The 18,039-nt window shown below is 54.6% G+C and overlaps 8 protein-coding genes across 8 annotated transcripts; 4 read left to right on the top strand and 4 right to left on the bottom strand.

Moving 5' to 3' along the window:
- Window positions 1–190: 190 nt before the first annotated feature.
- On the top strand, window positions 191–2,374 carry capA (adenylate cyclase-binding protein). The gene is made up of 4 exons (XM_025692801.1): window positions 191–437; window positions 549–798; window positions 854–1,155; window positions 1,211–2,374. Exons 1-4 carry the CDS (start codon window positions 391–393, stop codon window positions 2,235–2,237), a joined length of 1,626 nt encoding a protein of 541 aa, XP_025550265.1. The 5' UTR covers window positions 191–390; the 3' UTR covers window positions 2,238–2,374.
- On the bottom strand, window positions 2,356–2,908 carry BO97DRAFT_104698 (uncharacterized protein). Its single transcript, XM_025689859.1, has one exon. It carries the CDS (start codon window positions 2,763–2,765, stop codon window positions 2,475–2,477), a length of 291 nt encoding a protein of 96 aa, XP_025550264.1. The 5' UTR covers window positions 2,766–2,908; the 3' UTR covers window positions 2,356–2,474.
- A 144-nt stretch (window positions 2,909–3,052) lies between these two features.
- BO97DRAFT_347663 (uncharacterized protein) lies at window positions 3,053–5,519 on the bottom strand (the record flags this gene model as incomplete). The annotated part of the gene is made up of 2 exons (XM_025691859.1): window positions 3,053–5,125; window positions 5,253–5,519. 2 exons carry the CDS (start codon window positions 5,517–5,519, stop codon window positions 3,053–3,055), a joined length of 2,340 nt encoding a protein of 779 aa, XP_025550263.1.
- Window positions 5,520–6,380: 861 nt separating this feature from the next.
- Window positions 6,381–7,517, top strand: BO97DRAFT_471153 (uncharacterized protein). Its single transcript, XM_025700021.1, has 2 exons — window positions 6,381–6,727; window positions 6,825–7,517. Exons 1-2 carry the CDS (start codon window positions 6,595–6,597, stop codon window positions 7,319–7,321), a joined length of 630 nt encoding a protein of 209 aa, XP_025550262.1. The 5' UTR covers window positions 6,381–6,594; the 3' UTR covers window positions 7,322–7,517.
- On the bottom strand, window positions 7,508–11,046 carry BO97DRAFT_444050 (exocyst subunit SEC5). Its single transcript, XM_025698424.1, has 2 exons — window positions 8,316–11,046; window positions 7,508–8,261 (listed from the first exon to the last, which is right to left on the bottom strand). The coding sequence occupies exons 1-2, from the start codon at window positions 10,701–10,703 to the stop codon at window positions 7,530–7,532; spliced, it is 3,120 nt and encodes a 1,039-aa protein (XP_025550261.1). The 5' UTR covers window positions 10,704–11,046; the 3' UTR covers window positions 7,508–7,529.
- Window positions 11,047–11,236: 190 nt separating this feature from the next.
- Window positions 11,237–13,199, top strand: BO97DRAFT_406341 (isocitrate dehydrogenase (NAD(+)) IDH2). Its single transcript, XM_025695398.1, has 5 exons — window positions 11,237–11,499; window positions 11,574–11,639; window positions 11,820–11,906; window positions 11,974–12,096; window positions 12,159–13,199. Exons 1-5 carry the CDS (start codon window positions 11,410–11,412, stop codon window positions 12,948–12,950), a joined length of 1,158 nt encoding a protein of 385 aa, XP_025550260.1. The 5' UTR covers window positions 11,237–11,409; the 3' UTR covers window positions 12,951–13,199.
- Window positions 13,200–13,256: 57 nt separating this feature from the next.
- On the bottom strand, window positions 13,257–14,630 carry BO97DRAFT_104635 (uncharacterized protein). Its single transcript, XM_025689858.1, has 4 exons — window positions 14,345–14,630; window positions 14,107–14,252; window positions 13,828–14,020; window positions 13,257–13,720 (listed from the first exon to the last, which is right to left on the bottom strand). The coding sequence occupies exons 1-4, from the start codon at window positions 14,520–14,522 to the stop codon at window positions 13,374–13,376; spliced, it is 864 nt and encodes a 287-aa protein (XP_025550259.1). The 5' UTR covers window positions 14,523–14,630; the 3' UTR covers window positions 13,257–13,373.
- Window positions 14,631–14,825: 195 nt separating this feature from the next.
- On the top strand, window positions 14,826–18,001 carry BO97DRAFT_392570 (tubulin gamma complex associated family protein). The gene is made up of 2 exons (XM_025693874.1): window positions 14,826–14,981; window positions 15,046–18,001. The coding sequence occupies exons 1-2, from the start codon at window positions 14,861–14,863 to the stop codon at window positions 17,805–17,807; spliced, it is 2,883 nt and encodes a 960-aa protein (XP_025550258.1). The 5' UTR covers window positions 14,826–14,860; the 3' UTR covers window positions 17,808–18,001.
- Window positions 18,002–18,039: the final 38 nt, after the last annotated feature.

The following is an 18,039-nucleotide window of genomic DNA, read 5'->3' as shown; positions in this document are numbered from 1 at the left end:
GAACGGACAGATTACGGGGCTGATACCCACAACGTCATTGCGCAGAGGCCGAGCGCAGCTTGTGGACAAGTAGCAGTTGGGTATTGATACCGTATGGTATGGCTGGGCCCACCGCCCGTGCTCTAGCCTCAGGCACCGGGGGGGTTGTTGGTTCAGGGAGCATCATCTGTCAGTTGAACAACATCCCACTGACAACCTTGCAATTGCTGCTGCCTTCCCCAGCATTTCCCTCTTCCTGTCCAGCAGCCTAACTCTCTCTTGCCTTCTGCTGCTGCTGCTATTCAAAAATCTTGAATTGCACAGCTCGCATTCAAGCCGTGTCCTTTTGACCTAGTCCCTCCCTGATTATTCTCCGATAGTTGCCTCCTTACTTCGACAGGGGCTCTCAAGATGGCGTCCGGAAGCCACATGCATAATCTCACAACCCTCATCAAGCGGTACGTTGCGACTCAAGCGCCGGATGCATTGGAAAACACAACTCTTCCGAGTCTTTCCGAGTCCTTTGCAAATTTCCCGTCTTCTGGGTGCTGATGTATACCTCATCACAGGCTCGAAGCCGCGACTTCCCGCCTGGAAGACATGGCGATGTCGCTGGACGACCCAAACTCGCCCAAGACCATCAGTGCTGTCGCTGCGCCTGAAGCGGCCACCCCCGAGACTCCCAAGCCGGCTCCTCCAACTACCCCCGCCGCTCCCCCGGTGCCGCCACAGATCCAGGACTTTGACACACTGATTAACGAAGATGTGCGGACCTTCGTGGACTTGGGACAGAAGATCAACGGATTGGTCGGCGAACAGGTATGACAGGTTAGGAAAATCTCAAACAGATCGTCCCACTTACGATTGTAACCAGTCAAGAGCAGTCCAGCAAGCCTTCGAGGCCGAGCGCACCTACCTCTATGTCTCGACCAAGGCCAAGAAGCCCGACCAGCAGCCCCCCGAGCTCATGACGGAGCTTCACAATGCTTCGGACAGCATCAACAACATTCGCGAGTCCAACCGGGCATCGCACCTGTTCAACCACCTCAGCGCGGTGGCGGAGGGTATCGTGGCTCTGGGCTGGTTCTTCGCCAGCAAGCCTGCCGATTTCGTGACCGAGATCGTTGGAGGCATTGAATACTATGGCAACAAGGTGCTGAAGGACTACAAGGAGAAGTTAGTACTCGACTGCAAACTGTACCCTTACACTGTGCTAACAATCCTCCCTCAGGGACCGCACTCACGTCCAATACATCCAAGCCTACTATCAGATTTTTAAATCCCTCGCCGCCTACCTCAAGAAACACTACCCCAAGGGTCTGACCTGGAACGACCAGGACGGCATCGATGCTCAAGAAGCACTCCGCCAGGTCAAGAGCGGCGGCAGCTCGGCTTCGTCCCCCAGCGAAAGCAGAGCCGCCCCCCCTCCTCCCCCGCCTCCTCCAGTACCGACCATCAACGTCTCCGGCGGTAACGGCGGCGCACCTCCCCCACCGCCTCCTCCCCCCGGCGTCCCTCCTCCGCCCAGCGCCTCACCTAGCTCCGACATGTCCGCGGTCTTCGACCAACTGAACCGCGGCGACGCCGTGACGTCCGGCCTCCGCAAAGTCGACAAATCGGAGATGACGCACAAGAACCCAAGCCTGCGGACCGGCTCAGTGGTGCCGGAGCGGCCCAGCTCGCAAGGCAGCAGCGTGTCGTCGCCGACGTCGCGGGCACGCTCGCCAGCACCGCCAAGCACCAAGCCCAAGCCGGAGAGCATGCGGGCGCGCAAGCCGGCGCGCAAGGACCTGGAGGGCAATAAGTGGCTGGTGGAGCACTTCGACAACCCCGGCGGGATTGTGGAGATCAACGCGCAGCAGAACCAGTCGATCCTGATCTCGCGGTGCCACAAGACGATCATCAAGGTCAACAACAAGGCCAACGCGATCTCGATCGACAACTGCACGGGCCTGTCCATCATCGTCGACTCGCTCGTCAGCAGCCTCGACGTCATCAAGTCCGCCAAGTTCGCCCTGCAGATCGACGGCGTCGTCCCCACCTTGCTCCTCGACCAGGTCGACGGCGCCACCGTCTACCTCGGCCTCCAGAGCCTGGCCACAGAGGTCTTCTCCTCCAAGTCCACCGCCATCAACGTCATGCTGCCCCCCAAGGAGGGCTCCGACGACGACACAAAGGAGTGTCCCCTCCCCGAGCAGATCAAGTCCTACGTCAAGGACGGAGTCTTGGTCAATGAGATCGTCGAGCATGCCGGTTAGATTCCCTCCTCCTCTCGCTGCTTGAGCAATACCTCTCTCCCTGTGCAGGTTGGCTTGGACTTGGGGTAAATCCTGCCGTGGTTTATATTCACTATGTAGATAGATCTGTCTATTTAAATCCACTTTTGGTGTTCAATGTCTTCCTGCCTGCATTACATTACCTCAATTTGGGCTATTGTAGAGAGCGCGAGAGTGTGTGAACGGTACCATCACTCGCAAAAGAACTCTTCCACCCCCCTAAACCGACAATAACAAGCTGGAAGTATTTTCATTTCTTTCTAGAAGATAGCGATACAGGATAGACGAGGATCGCCGGTAAGCACCGCATACCGCCTCCATCTGAAGATCTGGCCAATCCACGCTCAAGGAAAGTAAAGAGCTGACGCCCAGTACCGGCGGCTCGTGGAGCTCAGAGGCTAATAGTAAAGCTAGGTAGTAAACGACGGACGCCTTACGAATCAAGCAATGCGCCGGCTTTGATACGCAACTCGGTGACAATTTCAAAGGGAAACGTAGAACTATAAACATGGTGGGTATATTTGCTGATCCCTCTTATTACCCTGTGCGCCTGGTCGGAATTTAGCAATGTGGAGATTGTGATCTGAATGAGCGATGGCCCTGCATCTTTGTATGTATGTGTGGATGGATGGACTGGTGATTAGCCAGAAATGAGTGTCTGAGGGACCTCTGATTGAGGTACGATGTGGGGCACAATGCCTTTGATGGGAGTGGAAGGAAGGAGATGTTACTAGGTAGCGATCGCGCTTGAACGGTCACAGACCAGCCCCTATGCGCTGCTGGCTCGTCGAGAGCAATCAGTGCTGATGAGGGTACTTATGTTTGTGTACGTCCAGACTCCTCAGTCTCTGAGCAAGGAGACTGTCGCCGGCTTCAGTTCCGCCGGCGAAACTGGACGGATATCCACCGTAGCCGTTGTCGCCCTTATGGAGCTTGCTGTACAGCCCACCTTTAGCGTGACGCAGATCAGCTGAATCTGCGTAAGGTGACGGGCTGACGTGCCGCTTGAATGGCGGTTGAGGCCGTAAAGGATGTGGCGATGAGTCGCGCACATTGTAGTTCTCGTCGCTGCGAATAGTGGTTTGCTCTCGAGTTGATGATATGTGCCGTGTGAACGGACTGCATTGAAAATGGGAGGAGCATACCGGGGAAGACATGTCCTCGAAGCTGTTCAGCTCGGGGATCGTAAGATGACCAGGGGTTGGCTTCCGAGGCCGCTTCTCTCCTACGGCACTCGAGTGCGCATGGTGGGCTTCTCGCGAGACCTTGTAGGGAGAATAGCGGGGGTAAGGAAGTTGGATCTCATTCCGTAGCTTTTCCTTACCGTCGGGAACTCGGTTGGCAAAGACCACACGGATACTTGAATGCAAGTAGAAACGGCCCTTGGAAGGGCAGCATAAGTTCAAGTGAATCAAGTAACGGAGAATCGGCTTATCTTTTGGATCTTCCGAGGGATTCAAAGACGCCTCAGGACGATCAGTCCCGTAGTTCTTCCGCGCGCTCAGTGGCATATCGATTATAGGTCCCGCGGAGTAGCTTCGTTGACGAATGAACGTCTTCGTCCCCGGTTCCATATCACTAAGGTCATAGGGAACCAGGAATAGCTTGACGGCAGTCTTATTCGGGTTCTTTATCATGACCTGTAATTGGCCTTGCTGTGGGATTCGATAACATCCGCCCGGCGGAGATTTAGGCGACTCGGCCCTCCTTTGCCGTTTCTCCATTTTACGTAGGTTTTCTAGATCATTCGACCTTGATTCCAGTGGGGTTCGAGTGTGCTGGTCATTGTGCATGCCCCCAGGGCTTTGATGACGTTTGCGGCGCCGACTATCGCTGGAAGTGTCCTTAGGAAGGGAATTATCAAGATCAATCATGCCCACATATGGGCTCGGACTATCGTCCGCAATAGAACGTCCACATCCTGAGGTGGGATAACTGTAGAACACAGCAGGAAACGGAATCGTGACATGGGGCGGGCACTTAAGGCTGCCTTTACATTTGCCTTTACCCAGAACTCCTATCTGCGCGGTGAAGTCTAGCGGTTTCGAGGGGTTCGTCGACATCCTCCCTCGGAGAATCGACTCCTCGTAAGAGCCTACCATGGGCGCCAAAGCTCTGGACGAGATTTCAGAGCCAATAGAGGGCCGTCTGAATCTAGGACTCGGTGTCTGAACGGACGAGGCGAGTTGAAGGCTATAGCCCGAGGTCAAAGACCGTCTGGGTGGCTGGGACTGATGCGCCATAGCCTCATTCCATCTTCTCACCGAGGAGTCGGGTTGAAAATGTGCCCCTCGCACAAGGGGGCTATTAGGTAGTTGCATGTCCCGGAAAGTCTCTGGAGGAAGTGTCCGGCGGCGGCTGGCTTTATCTGAGGAGCTATTACAGCCAGCATATTCCGGTCGAGGCGAAAAGTCCAAATCTGTATTGTTGGCTTGATGTACGAGTGGACTTGTGGGTGCCTTGAGAATATAACTTGACGAGAACGATCCCAGAGATGGAGCGCGAGAGCGCGCTGTTGGAGTCGTAGAATGATGCGACGAGCCCTGGCCTCGCAAAGGAGCATGAAACGCGGGCGTGCTGAACCAGGGCGTGGTGGGAGAAGAACTGAGCGGAGAGCAGTGTACATCGTTGGCAAAGCTAGGCACTGACGTCTGTGGTATTTGCTGTCGATTCTGATCCGGAGAGCTGCCTTCTCGGAAGTCTCCGGAGTGTAAGGCCGAGCGAGGGCGCTCAATATCGGCGGGAGATGCCAGCTCGTTCTGATCATCTGGAGGAAGCTGATTACTCGCATCACTTGTTTCCATTAGCTGATCCCTACTCGCGGGATCCGGTCCCGGGGTGTAGGGAGTACATTCGTGGCTAGCATCCGTCTCGCCCAGCTGTGTCCATCGGGTTAGCAAGTATATCATTACCAATTTTACGGAGGTTGAATTGGGGGCTTTTCGACAGTAAGAAGAGCTGCAGCAAGACTTGACTTTCAAGGATAACGAGACATACGGAGCGATGATAGGTGCCTTTCAGATCGCTAGCAGTTTTGAAACGCTGTATTGAATCCCCGCGGTCATTTACATCGACTGCGTTAAATGGTGAGGGACCTTCGGGGTGAACAAATTGGTCCCTAGAGGGAGAACTGAATCTGGCAGGGGGAGTGTGAGAGCTCTCCCAGGGATGCATGGCCTGATGTTGAGTCTGTTGACTTGAGGTTTGGTCATCAGACCATAGGTCATTGGACCGTTGATGGTCCAGATATTGGAAAATAGGCATGGTCACCGAACGATGGGACTAGCAATGAGATGCGCAGAAATCGCGAACATCGCAACCCTGAAAGGTGGAAGACCTTGCAGGAAAGGGAACAAAGAATCTAATATATGGGCAAGGGGGGGGGGGAGGGGGACAGAGAGAGAGAGAGCTTTGGCACGTCAGGCCGAAGTGGCGGAGAAGAAGTCACAGTGGAGTATGACCTGGACGGAATAGAATGGATCGACCGCGGGATGAGGCGGTTACAACATGATAAAGGAGAGCCGAGGAATGAGCCAGAGAAAGTGATCCAAAGCTAGAGAGCTTATTGATCTGCACAGCAAAGATGGGCTGAAACAAAGTACACATCGACAATACCAACCCAGGGAGGCCGCTAACTGAATCCACTGCACATGCAGCAAGAGAAGAAGAAGTAATAGTTGTAGGGAGAGAAGAAAGAATAATAGGAAGGACGATTGATGATGAGGTGAAGTAAAGGAAGGGAAAAAAAGGGCGGAATGAATGAAAGTCGATACCGTCACGGTAATTCTTCTTCTTTTCCAATCCAGACCGATCTATAGTTCATCAACTTCTACTTACTCATGTACTTTCCTGCTTCCCCCTCCCCCTTGTCCCACGAGTTCTTTACATCTCCCACTAATTTCCCAAAATTCTCCCGCCTTGTACTGTACACCGAAGCCATTCGTGTCCATTTTCTGCTGGTGACAACGCAGAGGGACGTTCATTACCCACGCTGCATCGTTCCGTACCTGACGGGGACCATTCTGTACGACTTGACTTTTTCCGGCGGTCGTTGCGGCACGGGATCTTCTCCCCGTTCACTGACTAAACTTTTTTTTGCCTGCCTTTGCCCTTTCAGATAACAATCCATCAATCAAGAGTGGGACAACAGCGTCGCAATTGTTGCCCAATACACCCGTCTTGACTTGGCTTTTCACTCCGATACTGTTTTCATCTTCATTTTACCCTGAGCAGCCAGAGACAAAGAGAGAAGAAAGACTCCACTCCATCCTTGGGGAAAAAGTGCACTGAACCACAAACACCACCACCATCACCACCATAAAAGCAATATAACTCCATAATGGCCTCCAAACGCTCCCGAGACGAATCCAACACGGAAGAAAAGCGCCCTGCGACCGATGCGCCAGTCAAAAAGAGAAAGGGCTTCTCCGTCGGCCCTGCCAATCTGCCCGATGGCACTTATCGTCGCAAAGGTATGTTGCAGTCGCATCGCATCGCTCATTTCCGCCTCTTCTAGACTATTATCTCTCGCAACGACAAGCTAACCCAGACGTTCCGCACGCAATACAGCCCAAAAGATCAAGTCCGATCTGATCCAAAAAGCCAAAGTCAAGAAAGCCTATGCCAAGATCCGCGCCGAAGAGCTGGCGGCCGCGCCTCCCAAGCCCATCTACACGGCCGACCAAGATGATGCGGAGAACGCCAGCAAGGAGGAGGAGGTCGAGCCGGCGTCATTGGAACTTCACCCGGACCGAATGGCTATGTTGAACGAGCCCGAACCGGAACCCGCGCCCAAGCCCCAACACCAACAACGATCGTCGGACAATCGCGATGCTCGCGGCCGTCGGGTCCGGAAACCCAAGCCGTCTGCTTTTGCCAAGGAGATGGAGTTGGCTGAGAGACGGAAGAAGGAGGCTGAGAGGCGGAGGGAGGAGCGGGAGTTCCGCCAGAAGGACCGGGAGGCTATGGCTCGGGCTAAAAAGCCGGACCACAGCGGGAAGAGGAGATTGGGCAGGGAGAGTAAGGTGCTGTTGAATCGGGTGCAACGGGCGGTTGGTCAGGCTTAAAGAAAGAGTCGGAGCTGGTAAAATAAGGGGACGAACTGGATTGATGAAGGAGCAATAATGGTCCAAAATATGATACCCGCGAACTTACGATACAGTTCGATTGATTGATTTTCACATCCTGGGGCCCATGCATCTACAAAAATGTATGTCTGTGGAGGGTGCTTCAAACTCATATACATAGTTAAAATAGCTAGTCTGAAAGAAATACTCAGGCGGAAGGTTTGTGTCCGCCACCACTGCGTGGTTTCCTGAAACAAGCAAATTCTCCCTTTGTCTTCTCCCTCAATCGCTTCAGCGTGACTCGCATTTCGCTCAGTTCTGACTGCAGCCGGGCGCGAGCTTCGTGGGTGGTTCGGCGGTCCAATTCCACATAGATTTGGCTCTGGATGGCTGACGCTTCGTCAGTCGAGTATTGAGACATGGTTTGAGCAATGAACTCGGTATCCAGCGTCGCCTGCATCAAAGCGGCAAGCGTGTACAAAGACCGGGAACTAAAGGCGGTCAAAAGGGACGTCGAGATCTGAGTCAACAGATATGTAAGGATGACCGAGAGGAGAGGCGACTGCGTGGCTGAAGGTGAGCGGTTCCCGGTGGTCAACAAGGTAGACGGGATCGTGGTCGTGATTTCAGTATGGACCAGTACCAGTGCTAATATTGCGTTGTACACGTACGGGCGGACCTGCTCTGGCCGCGAGTCCTCACTTGGTTCCCATTCAGGCGCAGTAATGCTCTCAATGATAGTCGAGTTCAGTTTGTTTATGGTCGGCTTGGTGTACGACTGGAATAAACGATCTTCGATCTGGCCGAGAACATCCCGAACAGTGTTTGCTTCCTCGGTCAACTTCACCGAGAAGGACGTTTCGAAGTATGCTACCAGCTGAGGAACAAGGTCGGCTTGGAAAGCCTTAATGTTCGACAGAGTCAGTAGCAGACGCACATTCTGAACCACAGTCAGCGAGAAGCCCGATACAGGCTGATAAGGGAAAGTACTCACCCGATCACGGACATCAACCGCGTCCGCAATCAGCAGTGATGTCGATGGATCAGTCTGGGGTTTGGTGACCATGGATCCCACCAGAACCCACTCATCGTCCCCGTCTGTTGATGCGGGGTGTTCAGCATTCTCAACCAAGCCACTCAGAGCTTTGTAGACGCTCGACACGAACTGGCTGCGCACCATGAGCAACAGCTTCGCAGGAGGCTGGGTAACGACATCGACCGAGCCCGCCTTCACCATGGCCTCGGAGATGTACAGGATCCTTTGCATGCCACTGATGATAGCATTCTCGAACGCAACGAACAGACCCGGCATCTTCGTCAGATCCCTTCTTTCAGGGTCTCGCGTCCAGTCTTCAAGCATCTTGCAGATCTCGGCATCCTTGCCCCAAGCAGCGCAGGCTACACGCACGGAGCGCTCTCGGGCAACACTGACAAGCGACTTGAGAAGATCGTGGGTATTGCCGCTACTCAGCACCGGCTCCAACGCGGCCATTTCACTAGCCGCTGTTCCGATGATAACCAAAAATTGACTGAGATAGTGCACACCACTGACCGAATTAGAGAAAGGCGGCCAGAATGCATAGTCTTCCCAATATTCCCCACGTTTGGGGGTGGGAAAGGGCATGTTCTTGGGATCCAGTTTGAAACGAGATTCGGTAGGCGTCACTCCGCGGCTCCCAGGGCTGTTCGGGCTTGCAGTGGAGATGGGAGACGTGAGGAGAGAAACATCGTCCACCGGTGGGTCAGCAAACAGAGACAACACACTCTCGCGGATTAGGTTGATAAGTTCCACCGCGCCTTTTTGCAGATCCCTCATGTCATTGGAAGACAGACGATGATGCTTACGGCTTTCTCCCTCAAACCCGGCTGGTAGAAGCTTCTGCTTGCTGCCATCAATGAACGATTGTGCCACCTCCCAGAAATCGAAGACCTCACCGAGAAGACCTCCTTGGGACGACAAAAGCCTGGTCAAGTAGGTGTTGATACATTCCCATAGCTCGATCACCTGATCAGTATCTCGCATCGACCGGGCTTCCAACGAGTTATCGCGCGGTGCAACACGGAGATAGGATGCCACTGCCTGAGGCGTAGGCTTATCTCCGCTAGCAAGCCGGCGTCTCAGGATCTCTATCTCTGACTTGCAGCGCCCACAGAAGGCCGTGATCTTAGTTTTTAGGAAATCATATCGGCTGAGAAGCCAGACCCAGATAGGGTTATCATCGACTCCCAATTCTAGTAGAGCACAGATCAGCTCCATGTGCTCCTCAACTGGACCAGTCGCCGTGATAGTGGTTGATGTTGTTGGCACGTCGCTTAAACGCCTCCATAGATCGCGCTTGAAGGCTTGAATCTGCTGATCCACATCTATCCACATTCTTCCCATGGCCAAGATGACGTGCGTTTCCTCGTCGGTCAGGGGCCGATTCCTCCTCGTCGCGGTTTCTGCGATATCCTTGGCGCTCTTCGCAAGGGAGCGCGCTTTGCGAAATTGCTCGAAGACTGAATCATAGTCTCGCTGCTTGATAGACTTAGAGAGTTGCCCTCCGATCTCGTAGATGTCTCGGTGTTTCTCCATCATTTCCACGACGGATTTCAGCACCTGTTCTCTCTCGCGACCGCCTAAAGCCGGCCCCCACACCTCCTCAGCTTTGACGGAGGCTTCCAGCAAAGGCACACGGATACCTTTCATACCGTAATCACTCTCCTTCGTGAGCGCATTCTTTCCGGGTCCTACTTCCGCAATGGCTGGGGTAGAGATGCTGTGCCTGCTGCCGGAATAGTTCCGGAAATGTCCAACCGACCTGCGGTGACCCTGAGGGCTTAACAACTCCTCCTTTTGACCTTGAGTCTTCATTTCCGTATACACACTATCAATGGTTGCCTTCGCTCGAACGAACCGTTCGAAATTGGCTTCGACGAGGACTTTCAGCGACGCCGACTTTTGGTCGATGGAGCGGGAAAGGCAATCGAGGCCATCGAGGAGGGATTGGATCGACGCGTCGGAATGGACTTGCGACAGAAAGAGCGAGGGTGAGAATGAGGTCGAGGAGAGCAGGAAACGGTTTCGCAAGCGGCTATCTTCATCCAGGGACAAGCCTCGCGCTTTGAGCATCTTGAGTACGCTGTCACTCATTCCCAGGGGGTCTGGCTCATCCACCTTGAGGTTCTCCCGCCCACTGCTCCCCTTGAATGAGCCTAAGGCGACACTCCTCCGGGTGCTATTATTGCGTTCTAGGGCGAAGTAGCGAGAGCGTTCCGATCGTGAGCCGCGGCGGTCCAGCGCCTCGGTCTCCTCCGGATCGCTTTCGTCCAGCTCGGCGGGCCATTCTTCGGGATAAGCTGATGGGAGATTGTAGTAACTGGCCACGTCGACTTCAGCCATTGTGAGGATCGACGGGGAAAACGGGAAGGAAGGGAAGGAGGAGAAGGGAGGTGGTGGAGGTGGTGGAGAGAAGTGAGCTCTGTTGAGGGTAGCCGCCTAAGGAGAGAAGGGCTGAGACAGCGTCATACAGCCAGACACCGCAGCTGTAGGTATATAGGCGTAGTAGAACACCAAGAGAAAAAGAGACCAGTTAGATTTCCCAATAGGGCAAGGATAATAGGATCCGATCGGATTGAGTGGATAAGACTAAAACGTGCCGTGTTTTCGTAGTCTAGCAGGCAGCACCTCAGGCTGCATCACCAACCCTGATTGACGTTTACTTTTAGTTAGTTATCAGATCGTGGGTCCAGTTGACCAAACCGGCCAAATGCGGCATGGAACTTGAAAGGTCGGACCGGGAGCGGTGCTGCCGAGAAACAGTAAGAAACTTGGGCAGGGAAGTTCACACTTCACACAGCACAGCATTGCAAGTCTGCAACAAAGCCAGCCAGTCCGCCCGCAACCCACCGACACCGACCGACCGCCCGCCCGCCGCCTTTCCCTTCTCATCCTTCCCATCCACCATCTCTCCTCTCCTCTCCTCTCCTCTCTCTCTCTCTCTCCTCTACTTCCTCTTTTCTTCCTCACCTCTCCCCTCTTTCTTCACCACCCTTTTCAATCTTTACCCCTTTTACCTGTCCGTCGTTGTTATCGGGCACCTGTCACAATGATCGCTGCCAGGAACTTTGTTGCTCCCGCCCGTCAATGCTTGCGGACCACACGTGTGTCCCCTCGCATTGCGTCGCCTCTCTCTCAGGTAAGGATCCGACTGAGCTTTTGTCCTGGTCCGTTCTGTGCCAAGGTGAATCTTAAAACTGACTATTTGTATAGCTTCGCTCCTACTCCGCTGCTGCCGACGAGCGCGTCGCCAAGTTCAAGGGACAGAAGGGTTCTGATGTATGTCGTCGCGCCCCGGGCATACCGCCTGAACTTTTTTTCCCATACCTGCCCCGTCCATGGCCTTTGGTCCGGCAACTTCCGCCGCGCCTATCCACGACTCGCTTTTCCTTCTCGCCCTTTCGCATATACATTCATATGAAAGTCTATGAATTTGTGGTTCTGACCATTCTGTTCTAGGGAAAATACACTGTCACCTTGATCGAGGGTGATGGTATCGGCCCCGAGATCTCCCAGTCGGTTAAGGACATCTTCGCTGCCGCTAATGTAAAGCTCTCCCATACTCGACTATCCGTGTGTCGCATCGATCAATACTCACCTATACTTCATTCAGGCTCCTGTCAAGTGGGAACCCGTCGACGTCACCCCCATCCTGAAGGACGGAAAGACCGCCATTCCCGACGAGGCCATCAAGAGTGTGCAGAAGAACTACGTTGCCCTGAAGGGTCCCCTCGCTGTATGTCCCGCATGGCTTGGACACCGCTACGGAAATTTTTGGCTAATCGGCGTGCATCATAGACCCCCGTCGGTAAGGGACACGTCTCTCTCAACCTCACTCTCCGTCGTACCTTCAACCTCTTCGCCAACGTGCGTCCCTGCCGCTCCATTGCCGGCTACAAGACCCCCTACGACAACGTCGACACCGTTCTGATCCGTGAGAACACCGAGGGTGAATACTCCGGCATTGAGCACGTTGTCGTCGACGGTGTTGTGCAGAGCATCAAGCTCATCACCCGTGAGGCTTCCGAGCGCGTCCTCCGCTTCGCCTTCCAGTATGCCCGCTCCATCAACAAGAAGAAGGTCCGTGTCGTGCACAAGGCCACCATCATGAAGATGTCCGACGGTCTCTTCCTCAACCTCGCCCGCGAGATCGCCAAGGAGTTCCCCGACATCGAGTTCGATGCCGAGCTTCTTGACAACTCCTGCTTGAAGATCGTCACCGACCCCGCTCCCTACAACGACAAGGTCCTGGTCATGCCCAACCTGTACGGTGACATTCTCTCCGACATGTGCGCCGGTCTCATCGGTGGTCTCGGTCTGACCCCCTCCGGTAACATTGGTGACGAGTGCTCGATCTTCGAGGCTGTCCACGGATCCGCCCCCGACATTGCTGGCAAGGGTCTTGCCAACCCCACTGCTCTGCTTCTGAGCAGTATCATGATGCTTCAGCACATGGGTCTCACCGAGCACGCCGCTCGTATCCAGAAGGCTACCTTCGACACCCTTGCCGAGGGCAAGGCTCTCACCGGTGACCTTGGCGGTAAGGCCAAGACCCACGAGTATGCCGAGGCCATCATGTCGCGTCTGTAAGGGATTGAGCTACGCCTGTACAATTCCCTCTTTATACCTTGTTCTTTTCCTTTAGCCTGTGAATGACTAGACTAAATGTGTACTCCCATTTCCTATACGTCCTCCCATTGTATGTCGATACTATATTATCTCCTTGTATTTTTGGATCTTGGTATATGTGAGTGCATGTACAGTACAATGACAGTGACATTCAACACCCTTGAAGTCTGTATTGAGACCATGTCTCAGTCAATACAGAATCAACATTCGGCTGTGTATTCCATTAGACCACCAACATCGCAACAAGCAAACCGTAATAGTACATTGACACATAAACCCCTACCTCAACGCCAACTCCTAAGCACCAGGTATCAATCCATGCAATGATAAAAGAAAGAGAGAGAGAGAGAGAAAAGCAACGCAAACCCAGACGGGGCGATATCCTCAAGCCTGGCGTCTCCGGCCGCCGCGTCTAGTGCCCGTGCCCGCGCCCGCGCCCTTCCTCTCCTTCAATTTCGAACGCGAGGTCTGGGCGCGTGTGTTCCGGGTGGTAGGCGAGCCGCCATCGGCCTCATCGTCGACATCGCTATCATCCTTCCCAGCATCAGAGGCGTCATCGTCGCCCTCCTCCGACTCCTCTGCAGACTCGCCTTCCTCCTCGCCATTCCCCGACCCTTTCTCGGCGGGCTTGACCTCCACCTGGAACCGTGACGAGCGCGTCCCACGGCCCGCTTGTCGTCCAACGCGGCCGGGTTTCCTGCCTCGGGATGGCGCGGGAGACGAGCGGGGTTCTATAGCGTGTGGAAGAACAGTCAGTACATATTCAGAAACTCAATCGGGAGCTCCAGCGCTTGAAGTTGGGTTGGGGGACAGGGTTGGTTCCAATTTAAAAACGCACCATCCGTATCAGCCACCGTGCTCCCTCGTCTCGACTCCGCAGGACCGCTCGGATCCGGCGACGGGGATCCCTCCATCGCCAACCTACGCTCGAACATCAGCTCGCCGTATTCGTCCTCGGGCAGCTCGAACGGGCAGTAGAGCTCTCGGGTGCCGTCCACTTCATCGGAGGTATCGGTGATCAGGGAATCTTCCTATTATCGAACACATATAAGCCTGGTTAGTGGGGTGTGTTGTGTGGCAGACGGAAACAGCTAGCTGAGGGGCATTGGGAACCCACACGTTCATCCAGCGCGGGCAGATTGTACAGCGTTCCGAGCTTTTTCCAGATCCCGTTGATTCGAGTATGTTCTGCGTTGGCGGGCGCGTATCCTTGGCTTTTCATGAACTCGGAGATGGCGATCATGCGGAAGTGTTTGTGCATGCCTGAGAGGTAGGTAATGTCGAGGGTCAGCAACAGATCGCGACGCTCGGAGAAGACATTGATTGGAAAGGGGTGGGAAGCTTGACCGACGTACCGACGGGTTTCCATTTGATCAGTCCCTTCAATAAGGCCGTCTCCTGCTCGTCTGTCCAAGGGTCCGTGACCGGGTCGTAATCCGCTGTCGGCTGGCTTTCCCCCGGGGCGGCGCTTGCGGAGGAGGGTTCGCTGGTACCGCCTGGGGGTGTGAGCTTGGCTTTCTTGCGGGGGGGCATGGCGATTGGATGTGGATTGTGCGTGTAAACGAAGCGGATCGACGAGGTCACCGAGGGGAGAGGGGCAATCAAGATGTGATCAAGTAGCTTTTGCTGTTGCTCTGCAGACGCAGCTTAGCTGCGGGCGAATTCCTTCCAGTCTGCGCGGCCGCCGCTTCGGTTTCCCGAACAAGCGGTGGCCCGGGCGTAGCCTGGGGAGGAACTAACCCATTTCGGGTCTTAGTGAGGCATGATCTCGCGCTGTCAACGCGTCGCAACTCCATGACGACAGTCACTTTTGTTTTGGGTAAGCTTGCGCTGAGGGCCGTTGCGGGCGATCGCGTGTCTAATTGGTGAAAATGGACTCGGAGGAGTACAGTAGGGACCCGTTCTCCAGCGAGGGCCTGTGGAGGATCTCCGAGTTCACCCTGCAATGTCTGCAGCCGTTGGAATCTTTCCCGTGGGATGAGAAGTTACCAGGTGCGTGCGATCGTTGCGACAAGGCTGGGCGCGGGCGAGGCTGACTACCTGAAACATTGAATAGATCTCTCCGGGGGAGTTTTCAAGTTACCGCTCAATATATTCGATAAAGATGCGCCTCGAATACCGGACCTCGATGTGTTCGACACCGACTTCTCTGATCCGGAACCCGCACTGCTGCCGACGCTGGATACCTCGAGTGAGAGTCATTTTGGAACGAGCTTAGATCAAGATGACGACAAGGAACGTGCGAAAGATGAAGAGCAATCTTTTGAAGACATTTGGGCTCTGGATACAGTTCTGCACAAACCGAACAATGGGGTTGCTCTCCGGTCTTGGGAAAAGTTCCTGGATCGAACGCATCGCGAGTCAGTATCCGCATACTTTAGCGAGTCCGGCGCAAAAGGCTTCGACGCGGCGTTGGCACACAATGATGCCAAGAACGACATTACCGAGAGGACATCCATTGTTCGTAATGATGCCTTTTTTCAGGCTCTGTTCAGACTCGGACTAGGCTGGGGTTCCATATTTTTCCGCTACAATGAACAACGTCAGGTATTCGAGGCTGTGCACAGCAATCTTCGCATCTCCGGTGTAACCGCTCTTACTCTAAATGCCGTGACAAACGACTTGATCCAGTGCGGGACCAAGATGCAGAAGATCCGACGCTTTGTGGATAAGATTCCTGTCAAGTCGAATGAGCTATCGACGCTTGGCGCTTTCTCTAGCGCTGCAGCAGTTATCATCTATACCCTTGAAAAGCAGCTTGCCAGACATGCGACCTATATTGCTTCTCTTCTCCAGGTCAAGAGCCTCTTCGGACAATGCGGGGATCTAGTGCATGTTCTGGCGAACATAGTTGACGCTGTCCAGGGAGCCGTGTCTGAGGCCGAACTGATTTCCGTTGTCCTTGAACGAGCGGCACACTTCGCGCAAGTGTACGGCCAAATGGAGGCTCTCCTTCGGCAGATTGTCATTTGGGTCATGGAGCCCTGGCTTACTTATGTGGAAACCTGGATTGGGTTTCGCCCTGAGACATCGACTTCAATCGAGTTAGCGTCCAGCGGGAGAGCGTTTGCGCTTCGTGAGACGCTTGAGGACAGCCATAGGTTCTCATCCAAGGCCACAAGAGTTGACTATAGATTCCTGCCTGACCTGATGCCCTCTTTTGTCCCACCGGATCAAGCACAGCTTATCTTTGAAACTGGACGGAGTTTGCGGCTTCTTAAGCTGACCCACCCGCAACATCCTATTGCAAGCCATGCAACTTACCGTGCTGATTCTGTTGAGCTGGACTGTGCTGGCACGTGGTTGGATATCGAAAGGATTCAGAGCAAAGCATCCGAGTATGAGGCGAGGCTTCGTTCTGCAATTTTGAAGTACAATCAAGGTGAATCACTCGAACCACACGCCACTCGGACAATTGATGCTTTGACGCCCGAGAAGTCCAGCGAGATCGAGGGAACGTTTGAACTCTTTGATATCGACAGGTCTTCAAAGACAGCAGGACTCTTACCGGAAGAGGCAGCTCTATCGCAAAATCGACTCGGACGCCTGATCGAAGAAGCCCAACCAGTATACCTTGAGTCTCCGCACTCACAGAGCCACGACCTAAGCCCCGAGTTGACATCTTCCCCCTACCTTTCCCTCGCGCCGCTCCTATCCTCTCAGGCCATCCTAATCGACTATTCCTGCCTCCACATGCTCTTCAAAGAACACAACTTACGCACCCATCTCACCCTCCAATGGCGCTTCCAACTATTAGGGGATGGCTTCTTCACCACCCGCCTCTCGCACGCCCTCTTCGACCCAGAAATGACGAGTGGCGAGCGCAAACACGGCGTCGTCCGCACCGCCGTCCACACGGGTCTCCGGTTGGGAACCCGGAGTCGCGAAACCTGGCCGCCCGCCAGCTCCGAACTCCGCCTCGTCCTCATCGGCCTTCTCGAGGAATCCTCCTTCTCCTTCTCCTCATCCACCACCACCACCACCAACAAACCGGAACCCCACACCCATCTCAGCTTCTCCATCCGCTCCCTCAGCCCAGCCGAGATCCAACGCGCGAAGAACCCGCACGCGCTCGAAGCGCTCGACTTCCTCCGCCTGATCTACACCCCCGCGACGCCGGTCCTCGCGACGATCTTCACGCCGACCTCACTGACCAAATACGACATCCTCTTCCAACACCTTCTCCGCCTCCAGCGCATGGTTTCAGTCGTGAAGACGCTAATCCGCGACTCGACAGCCCGGATCTCGCTGTCCGGCGACACACACAACATCTACCAGCGCTTCCGGATCGAGGCGCAGCACTTCGTGCTCGCGGTGAGCGACTACTGCTTCCACGTGGCCGTCGGGGCCGCGTGGACGCGCTTCCAGGACCGGCTCGCGCGGGTGGAGGCGTGTCTGGAGCGGGGGGATATCGACGGGACGATCGAGGCGGCGGGGTCTGTGCAGCGGCTCCGGGAGATGCACGAGCGGGTGTTGGATGAGATGCTTGGGGCGATGTTCCTGAAAGACACGGATCAGGGGGTCGTAGACAAGGGGAGGAGATGGTTGGATGGGTGCTTTGGCTCGATTTTGGAGTTTGCGCCGTTGTCGAGGGTGGATGGTGGGGAGGGCGTGAGGGGTGAGGCCGTCGAGGAGGTTAAGAGGTTGTTCGTCATGTTTCGGAAGCAGGTCGCTGGGTTTCTGGCGTATCTGCGAGGGGTGGAGGGGGTTCATGATGCTCCGGAATTGTCGTTCGGAGCGCGATCGTTGGAGAGGGAGGGCCCGAGGAGTGTATTTGATCATCTGTTGGCGCGGTTGGAGGTGAAGGCGTATTATTGAAGTGCTGGATAGGCTGGGCGGTGATATCAGTCATGTATTTCTGATCTAGGCGAGCTGATTTGGGGGTTGGTGAATGTAAATAGGTTGATTGGATGACTTCGGTGACACCTCCCTGCTTCTCGAATCACGAACCTCCCCAGCTCTTGAGAACTGCAAACACCTCTTCATCTCTCTCAACTGTGATGGATTCAGCCAACCTTCTCTTAGTTGAAGGTGCAGCAGTACAGGCAGG

Source organism: Aspergillus homomorphus, assembly GCF_003184865.1.
Source record: "Aspergillus homomorphus CBS 101889 unplaced genomic scaffold BO97scaffold_24, whole genome shotgun sequence".
Lineage (NCBI taxonomy): Eukaryota > Fungi > Ascomycota > Eurotiomycetes > Eurotiales > Aspergillaceae > Aspergillus > Aspergillus homomorphus.
Note: the sequence above shows the minus strand (reverse complement) of the source record. Positions and strands in the feature narration are given on the sequence as shown.